The 10,326-nt window shown below is 40.5% G+C and overlaps 1 protein-coding gene across 1 annotated transcript in view; it reads left to right on the forward strand.

The window, feature by feature from the left end:
* Positions 1–8,018, forward strand: part of LOC116387778 (guanine nucleotide-binding protein G(i) subunit alpha-2-like) — a 44,709-nt gene extending 36,691 nt beyond the window's left edge. Inside the window, exons 4-9 of the mRNA XM_031855201.1 lie at positions 1,247–1,407; positions 3,887–4,015; positions 5,655–5,784; positions 5,969–6,122; positions 6,794–7,008; positions 7,103–8,018. Coding sequence (XP_031711061.1) covers positions 1,247–1,407; positions 3,887–4,015; positions 5,655–5,784; positions 5,969–6,122; positions 6,794–6,984 — 765 coding nt within the window. The 3' untranslated portion in view covers positions 6,985–7,008; positions 7,103–8,018. The remainder of the gene's footprint in view (positions 1–1,246; positions 1,408–3,886; positions 4,016–5,654; positions 5,785–5,968; positions 6,123–6,793; positions 7,009–7,102) is intronic.
* Positions 8,019–10,326: the final 2,308 nt, after the last annotated feature.

A 10,326-nucleotide genomic window follows, 5' to 3' on the forward strand; every position in this document is an offset into this window, starting at 1 on the left:
ATATATATATATATATATATATATATATATATATATATATATATATACACACATATATACATATATACATATACTTTATGTCCCTTGGGGGAATATTGATTTGGACTCTACAAAGCTAAACTCGTCAACACATATGGGGCACAACAGGAGCAAACAAAAGACGTTAAAGAGTACAGAAAAATGCAAAGCCGTGGTATTCTGCATTCTGTTCATCCGACGTCCATTTAAAACTGCTAGTGTTTGTCGCAGGATTTTGATTACTTCCACGTGGTACAAAGCAAAGGGCTGCTTACTTACTGTGACCTACAGCTGAGATACAGCGGAGGGTCAGACAATGGTTAACCAATACATGGAAGTCTGCTCTCTAGCCAGTGTCAAACACAACGGGTCACAGTGGTGCGATGAAGGTGACCTAAACTGTGGATGATTCCCTTCTCGTGCTCCTAGAGAGTATAAACTAAGTTTGTTTTAGTGAAATTCTTGCTTACCTATCATGGGTGTCTCAGAGTAATCAAGGCAAGTAAACCTACCATTGGATGCGTCTGTTTTTCCATGCCACTGTACCTTGATAGATGGATTCCTTACAATGCACAGTGTGATGGCAGATGGCTGTATGATGGCCCAGTGCCAATGATGGATTCATACTATTCCTCACTCTGTGGTTTACTTTACTCCATTTCTTCACTTCCCTTTCGCGCGGACTGATTGGTCGAGAAAGTTTACAGTTATTCATAAGCCATGTCAAGTCTGACTGCAGGAACTTCACATTACACCGTGCAACGTTTTCCAGTGGTTGTAGCTCTTATGCAATTTCTAAGTAAAGCAGATTGGGACAGGTGTTTTTAACTAGATACCCACGACACAAGCAAGCTATAGCTTGTAATTTGGCATATCAGCTTGCTGAAAACCACTTACCATATCTGATTACTGTTTGCCAGGCAAGTTAATGCAGAAAACAACCAGCCCAATGAATCTGTGCTTTATACTTGTTTTCCTTGGTATTGCGTGTTACTTTCCAAAAAGCCTCAGTTAGCCATGGAGCTCAGTATTGAGAACCACACTATATACATGGTATTATTAAATATGCCTTGCAAGAGGTGAGTGGAATACTAACCATATGAAATGAAAGTCCTAAATAAAGCTATGCATGTCTAACTTATCAGCTTTGCCCATTTTAGAAAAATAATTAGGGTTAATATACGTTCATATTTCTTTCTATCTAATGTTTTTTGTCTTTTCTTGTCAGGACGATGCCCGCCAGCTGTTTGCCCTTTCAGCAGCAGCAGAGGAGCAGGGCATCCTGCCAGAAGATCTGTCCAACGTCATCCAACGACTGTGGGCTGACGGCGGCGTCCAGAGCTGCTTCACACGGGCCAGAGAGTACCAGCTCAATGACTCCGCGGCTTAGTGAGTGCATTAATAACATCAAATAACATCAAAGCTAATTATTGTGCACAGAAAACCTCAGTGACCAGATTCATTACTACCAGCACTACTACTACTCCTCTTGTCTGCTTTAGTAGTTCAACATTTTTCTCTGCTGGATTCTATTTGATCATTTCTCATTTTGTTAATAATCTCAGCGTCACAGCACAGGCTGCGGAGAACGGCCCCATAGAGAGCAGCTGCAGTTATTAATGGTGAAGGCATTACTTTTTGGTTTAACCGGTGGCTAATCAGCAACAACATGGCAACCTCAGCCTCTCGCTCCGCGGGTCTTAATTACCTCAATGATGCTCCTTTCTGAGCACTCGGTTTTTTTGGAGGCGTTGTTATAATGCACCAGTATAATAACAGGGAGAGGGTGAGGTCATTGTGACAGGCTGCTGGTTAAAAGGTGGGAGATGGTCATCACGCTGACCTGCTGGGATGCACTGCTGCTCTGAAATGGAAATCCAGTGAAAACGGAGAACTTTAGCCTCGTTCACCACCAAGCTGCAGCAGGAATTAACTGCTCTGATTTCTGTTTCATACAAAAGGCCTTTAATAATACCAGGACACCTCCAGAATGTGCTGTAAAATGTCAGGGGAGTGTTAAGTCTTTCACAAATGATTGCTTTGCAGTCACGGCTGTATTTACCTTCCAGGGGGAGTGATATTGTTCTCTGTTTGCGTTGGCCGCTATAATCAGAACTTCTCCATTTTTGCTTCGCTGCTCTTGTTAAAGCCGAGGGGACCTGGAAGCCTACCGCTAACGGGTCGAGAGAGCGGTCAGTGTACGATGGTTCATCGTGACTTCATAGAGCGCTGGGAGAGTCGGTTGCTGTGTGAGAGGACTAATGAGTCTCGTACGAGACCATAATCCATGTCTGAGCACCTGCTGAGAGCCAGAGAAAGGAAGTGAGAGACACAGAAAGAGAGAGAGAGAGATGGCACCGCTCACATTAACAGAGACCTCTCTCTTCTCTCTCGCTCACTGGTTTGATAGAAAGGGGACATGTACTGTGCACTCTGAAACTAATGGATCCATCAGCCATTATTTCAGGAATGAAGACCTTTTCACACGTCTGGATGTGAAAAAATGAAATGGTCAGTCCTTCCACTGTAACTGTTATGTGTCTGCAGCAATATGAAGTCTATAATGGCTCCACATCAGTTCTCTGATAATTGTTTACTTAGTGACTAAAAGTGGTGATTGTAAAATCTTATGAAACACCCATTATTGATTGGTTATTGATGATTCTCTGTCACACTGCAGTGGAGTACTTTCTTTTATTAGAGTGTAAACTGACCAAATTCAATTAATCTTCAAGGCTTATAAACCCTGTGCCAAATCAAGCAGTGCTACAATATCTGATGTGTGGACTACGAAAGCAGCCTAAACCTCTCTCTCTGTGGGGAGGAGGATAACGATTAGACTGTCAAGCACGTGGCATGAAGTAGTGGTGCGGAGGCTCTAATATCTCCACACAGGCTCCGGCTGGCAGGGGATTACATTCAGCACCAACACTTTGTTATACAACCTATTCTTTTTTATGTAGTTGCATATTGTGCTGAAAGAATTACATAAAATACATTTGGCTTATTGTGTGTCTCCCATTGTTGCAATATAAAGTTGACTGTGGTCTTGTATTTAGTGCTTTTATCAGGTTTTAGGCATGCTGGCCTGAAAAGCCAGATTGCTTTATTTAGCTATGTTTATACACACACACACACACACACACACACACACACACACACACACACACAAACCAAAATATGCAGACAGTATTGTCAAACAAAGCAGAATGTCAACGCATTACATTGATGGGCAGAAACAATAGGAGTTTATAGGAGCCGTGCCTCGGCTGTCGTACTTTATCAGATGACTTAAACAAAAGTCTGTGCATATGAAGAGACTAGCACCTCAGTGTCCCTCGGCAGGATTTCGTGTTTACGTACAACATATTTTTGTGATTGGCTGTGATAGTGCAGTATGTGATGTACCTCTTTGCAATCTCTGTATTTAATAGCGTGGGTTGGTTCTCCCGGACAACATACCAGACAGAGTGGAGCTGTTGCTTTCTTTTAAGGCATTCAGAATGTCAGCAGGTACAAAGTTTCATAAAATGTTTCCTTAACTTATACACATTTGCAATGAATCAAAATGTACATTATATGAGATAATGATTCATGACTCCTTAAGAAAAATGTGCATAAGTGAGATGAAACGGGGTGGAGTGAGCGGAGGTAAAGCAGCAGCCTTGTGTGGTTCTGTGACAGCTCATCAGCTCATGTAATATGACTGAGTTTGAACCTGAGATGACACAGCGCTGTTTGAGGGCCACCTTGAGTCCTTCTCATGTCTGTGTGAAGAAACAGATGAGACTTATAACCTCGAAAAACAACCCTTAGACCGTAAGATGAGAAATGTACTTTATCTTGTTTATGTCCGTGTTCCCATCAGCTACCTAAATGACCTGGAGAGGATAGGCAAGCCAGATTACATCCCCACACAGCAAGATGTGCTGCGGACCCGAGTGAAGACCACCGGCATTGTGGAAACGCATTTCACCTTCAAGGACCTGCACTTCAAGTAAGAATCCCCCTTTTACAGTTTGTTTTTTTTACTCAACTGCTCGTTTGGTGAAACGCTGTTAGAGGTGAAAATCGGTGGATATTATGCAGCTCAACATTTCATTTATACCCTACTAATTTACTCAACAACTGCCTCTGCTAATATTCTTCCATGAAGTAAAAAGCTATTTCACACAGCAAAGGACATACTGTATATTGTATTTAATAGGTCTTTTTTTTAGTTCATCATGTAGTAACTAAACTGATCAGAGAGGGGGGAGATGCCTTCAGGCGCAGCAGGTGACAGCAATTATTTGATTAGGCTCAAGCTCACTACCTGAAGTATATCGAAGCTTTTTTTTTTTGGATAGTTCTAACGGTTGCCTGAAATATTTTTGCAGTAATAATACAAGTCGTTACGAGAGCAGTGAAACCCTGTTTCATCTCCAACACGTCCTCGGTGCATCACTGTGTTAATTGAAGATCATGATAACCGACTCAAAACCTGATCAGAAAGCAATCAGAAATGCATATCTTGTGAAAATATGAACTGCTGTTGACAATAATGATCATCGATGACAGATTTTGCCGACAATATACATATGTGGGTACCGGAGTAGTTACCACAGCACGATTACGCATATCAATAAAGAACTGAAGGAATACAAACTCATTATTACCCTTTCAGTTTGTTACTTTGAATGACGGTTTTCAGCCACGCTTCTCAGAAGTTCTCTTATTTCGACAATGTAAATGTTTCATCATTGTGTTTGTGTGTTCTGACATATAATCCCCATTGAGATAACGCCATAAAACCACTTACAAACACATTGTACCTGTTATATCTGATGGAAGCATGAGTCACTACTGCTGCTTTAACAAGACAGTGGAAATAAAAAGGTGTGTCCCCGTCTGGAATATTTAAGTCTCATATTTATGTCTTGACTTATTTTATTTCTCTTTGGAAGACAGTTGCACCAAATCCAACCAGCATATGTTTACCTCAAGCACCTCTTTGTTGCTGCGCTGCCGCGACATAGTCAGCTTGCGTAAGCATTGCTGGAGATGAACGCACTGTTGAGGTAAACAGTCTTAAGTGTCACTGTTACAACGAGCTCTGCTGACTCAGCGTAAAGCCGGCCCTTCGTGGGACTCAAAGTTCTTCTGTAATGAACCAAATTCTGCAAAGTGAAAACTGCTGAGCAGGAAGAATAAATGTGTCTCTCTGCGATGCTACGAATGATAACACTCCACCTTCAGCTGCCAGCTCAAAAGCTTCCTCTCAGTGTAAGATGGAGAAAATCCTCAGCGTGGCACTGGCCAGATGAGCATTCTCTCTCATCCATCTAGGTACGCTCCATCTCCATGAATAAGTCATGTTGGAGCTTAGTGAAAAAACCTGCCGCTGCCGTTTCTCAACCTGCCTTTAGGCCGCCTGTTGCCACAGCAACTGCACTGAACCAAAATGCCAACAAATGCCAGGAAAAATGACAAGGCCTGTGCAGCAGAACACCCCGAAGAGACGAGGACACAGAAATATATTCAACGTATAGACAGGGAGACGGGGATCTTGAAGCTTGTCAGCATGAAAAAGTGTTGATTCTCCTGTTTATAGTGTGTGTGTGTGTGTGTGTGTGTGTGTGTGTGTGTGTGTGCAGGATGTTTGATGTTGGAGGCCAGCGGTCAGAAAGGAAGAAGTGGATCCACTGCTTCGAGGGAGTCACAGCTATCATCTTCTGTGTAGCCATGAGTGCTTACGACCTGGTCCTGGCTGAGGACGAGGAGATGGTGAGTTAAGCTTACACTCCTTCAATAAACAAAAGCCTTGCATGTGTTTTGCAGTAGAGCCCATTCCCAGGATGTTACCAATGGTGAGGAGAGGTTGGGTTTCAGTCAACTAATTTCCTTTATGTGCCCTACTTGTGCTCTTTTATAATCTCTTTATCTCCACATTTGCGCCCGTCCCACCCAGAACCGGATGCATGAGAGCATGAAGCTGTTTGACTCCATCTGCAACAACAAGTGGTTCACTGAGACGTCCATCATCCTGTTCCTCAACAAGAAGGACCTGTTTGAGGAGAAGATCGCCCACAGCCCTCTGACCATCTGCTTCCCCGAGTACAATGGTACAGTCTGAACGTCTCAATACAAACCTTCCCTTTTGTTTTTCAGTTATTTAAAACTAGTCAAATATCCTGTTAATGGGTTGCGATACTTCCACTTCTTGTACTTCTTTGTTCCTGTAACAGAATCAAAACCAGGCAAAATCTCGCCCCAGTTTGTGCCTCTGACATATTACCATTACGTTTAAGCCGTAGACATAATCATCAGTTTGTCTGGAAAAATTATTCCCCGACAATCTTTAAAACCCCAAAAGGTTGTTGATTTTTTTTTACTTATTTCTTTATTTGCGACTATATTTACTGATGTTGTTTTGTACAACACAAAAAAAACATGATTACAGTATTTTGTGTGAGAATGTAAGATAATAGAAAGTAACCTCAATATAGTTGTAGTATAACTGATGATACGATTGTTAACATTTTGTTTCAGAGTATATCAATTAAGCAAAGACATAATGTTGTTTTGAGCAGACACTATCTTTTATCTAGACATTGAGAAGGGTCTTTCAAGGATTCTGGAGATGATTCCAGAACAGCAGTGTGGGTAGTTGATCTTTAGAAAAACAAATCTACTCTGTGTGAGATATGATGGTTGTACATGAGTGTCTTATGAAAACGTGACACTTTAAGCAACTCAGCAGACTCAAGCTCTCCAAACACTCTCTCTCCCTCAGGACCTAACAAGTACGAGGAGGCCCAGGCTTACATCCAGACCAAATTCGAGGACCTGAACAAGAAGAAGGACACCAAGGAAATCTACACCCACTTCACCTGCGCCACCGACACCAAGAACGTGCAGTTTGTGTTCGACGCTGTCACTGACGTCATCATCAAGAACAACCTGAAGGACTGTGGCCTCTTCTAAAAGCATGTCTGAGAACGAGTCAAGGTGAGTTCGGAGAAATGACTCAGACTCTCTAACGGGGCACAAAATGAAGCCTGTTTGAAATGACTAATTTTGTGTTTTTTTGTGCTTTTATTAGATTACTTGAAGAGTTCTGATGACCATAAAGATAGGGGGAATATACACACATCATCAATGACTGCACTGGCCAACCACGATTTCTGCTTTGATCAGCTTTTTATAAAGACACCTCACAGACTGAAAACCCGACGAGCCTCGCAGAATTTCAATAAATGTCGCTCGTATCGTTAACTCTTTGGGCTATGACCACAAAAATCCACATTTATTATTGTATTTTGGTTCTTTTTTCTTCTTCTTTATTTTCAATTACTAGAGGGAGGCAAAGGAAAACTTTTTTTTATATAAATGCATTCATTTTACTTTTAGAAATTCTGATGTGCAAATTATTAAACCTTTAATCACATGAAGCTTATTTTTTAAAAGATGAAGCACAGGCATGGACATAAAATATGATTGATAAAGGAAAGTGCTTTTTTTTTTTTTTTAAATAATGTTTACATAAGTTCATCATTCATAGCCAAACTGTGTATTGTTCTGCATGACTCAATATGACAAATATTAGCTCTGTAATCTGCACAAATTATCTAACATTCCTACAAAATGAAAATAAAAAATGTTAAAATGTTGAAAAGGAAAAAAAAAAAAAAGCTTCACATGCAGGGAAAATGATGGCAAAATCCTAACTGATATTTAAAGTATGTGTGTACCTAACATTCTGTCACTTTTTATAGTATCATTTCCATGTCTGTTGCAGTATGTTTGTGCCTCGACTTCTGTTTACAACCGATTCCTAGATATGCTTTCAGTACGCCTATATTTTTCTTGCATTTTCTGCCTAGCACCTATGAATATATAGTGATTATTAATGAGAGACGAAAATCTAATTCAGAAAAAGGTTAGTGTTTTTGGTAAATATTAAAATGCTTCAAAAAGTCTGATATGATTTAATTTAAATAAAAGTAGAGATCACCTGACTCTTGCACATTGTTTTTCCTCTGTTTAGTTACTTTTATGTTTTATTGCAACATACGTATTTGGTATAATGATTCAGTTCTATGCAGAAAACACAAGCACACAAGTCATGATGTAACGGCAGCATCCTACTGGAGACGAGTCATTAAACAGGCTGACGGCCCCATCTAGTGGAATGTTCCAGTACATGCCGTCCTAGGGTCCAGAGACGAAGGCCCAATCCCAATCTCCGGATTTTGAGGCGCGCTCCCTCCCTGCATTAAATGCAGACTTTGCCCAAGGGAATTACCCACAATTCATAGTAATGTGACTCTTAACGCATGGTTACCAGAGGAAGCATGGAGATGTAAAAAAATAAGGTAAACAAAGAGGATGGCACATGTGTTCAGCCTGGAATATTACATTTACTCAGAAACATTAAGGATGAAAGATGGAACATAAAATTAGAGATTATATTACACAGATTTATTCATTGAAGCTGTTTTGACAAAAATGAGAAATGGGATTATTTGAAATTGCCTCTCATCCAGTGAGGAAAGAGCCTGGAATACATTCAAATCAGGGAGTAAAAAGTAAAAATAAACACCCACAATTTTACACAATTTCACGTTGTGAAAGTGCAGTCCCATTCGTATTTACATCATTTCAAGCCCGTACAGTCTCTCACAGTCAACCATTTACCAGGTGACCTCAGACTTGCTTGTTCAGTCTCATTCAGCTCAGTTTTGCCTTAAGGTATGTTTTCTTTTTTTTTCGAACAAAATTGTGCCTTAAGTATAACTACCTAATTAGTAATGAACCTAAAACCCAATGACGAGGCCATCCCACTCTACACAGTTAAGGGATCTAGTCTCCAACTGTTTGTCCAGATGCAGAGCTGAACTATATCTTTCCCTTTACCTGCAGTTGTCTATCTCTGAACTGGAGTTTGTTGAGAAAATGATTGTAAGTAAGATTTATTTATAAAGCGCTTTTTACAGACATAAGTCACAAATGGTTAACAGGGGCAGAATTACAAACAAACTGCACAATGTGACCATATAAGGGCCAATAATTTACATACACAGAAAGTACAAAATTAAAACATGGTTTAAAAGCAGGCCTAGGACATGAGTTTAGTCAAATGCCAGTCTAAACCCTCTTGAGCTGATTCTGGAATGAATTCACAGAATCAGAAACGTAGGGGTGCAGGCAGAGCATTGCACAACCTTGGTGCTACTGCCTCAGAAGCTCAGACACCACGGGTCTTAAGGTGAGTGCGTGGGACAGACGGATAATTTAACATGTTATGTGTGCACGGGCGGGTGAAGTAATTCAGTCACATGTAGGAGCCTGAACGTGTAGTGCTCTGAGAATTTCAGCATGAAGACGAGGCTCATGTCTTAGTATTGTGGAAACCAATATTTGTCCTGTCATTTAAGTAACAGCCTCATTTTACAGATGTACATTTACAATATGCTTCAACCTGTCGCATGTCTCGATTCAGAAGCATATAAAGTGTGCGAGAGGCTGTTGTAATATCATGTCACAGAAACATATACAAGGCTAATACAGCATGTACAATATGAATCTCTGCATGTTCCCCATTGCTGCATGACAAAGCTAAATCAGTTACCGTATATACGTACTCAGCATAGTTTGACAAAGTAAGAGGGTTTTTTTAAACATTCGTTTTGAGAAATACACATCATAACTTGGTTTTGTTAAAACACCGATCATTTTGTTAGTACACTATAGATTTTTGACAGCGACCGAGTTAATGTTCATGTGTTGAGCTCGGGTTTTAAAAATAATCTTTAGCTAGTAGTGAGGCGTTTGATGCACAGCAAGCCAAAAACAGTTTTACAACAAATCATTTGTTTAATTTCTTTTATTGTGACATTTCAACAATCCTCCAAAATGTTTAAACTTTACATGAGAAATTGCTGAAAGGAAGACGAACAAATTGAGACATCAGTCTGTTCTAAAATCTACAATGTTGGAAAGATGAGGAACCCACTGAAGACACTTTTATGTATTTTTCCACCATTCCACAGGATGACGTTGACGGTCTCTCTGACATTCAGCTCAAGGATCACCGTGTTGCTGGTGGTGTCGCTGTAATCTGAGCCGGTGAATTCCCAGGTGGTCACTTGGTAATTCCCGTTCTTCATCAGCATGGCTCCTGAAGTGTGACCGTTGTAGCCGAAAGTCATGAATGAAAAGTGATAAACGCCCTTCAGTCGAGCAGTGAAGATGCCTGTTGAGGAGAATGCAATGACATCAACAAGTCATAAAAACACTTGTCCTACGTGGTTCTTAATACTTTTT

The sequence above is a fragment of the Anarrhichthys ocellatus genome, unplaced genomic scaffold (genome assembly GCF_004355925.1).
Source record: "Anarrhichthys ocellatus isolate YVR2014 unplaced genomic scaffold, GSC_Weel_1.0 scaffold1, whole genome shotgun sequence".
Lineage (NCBI taxonomy): Eukaryota > Metazoa > Chordata > Actinopteri > Perciformes > Anarhichadidae > Anarrhichthys > Anarrhichthys ocellatus.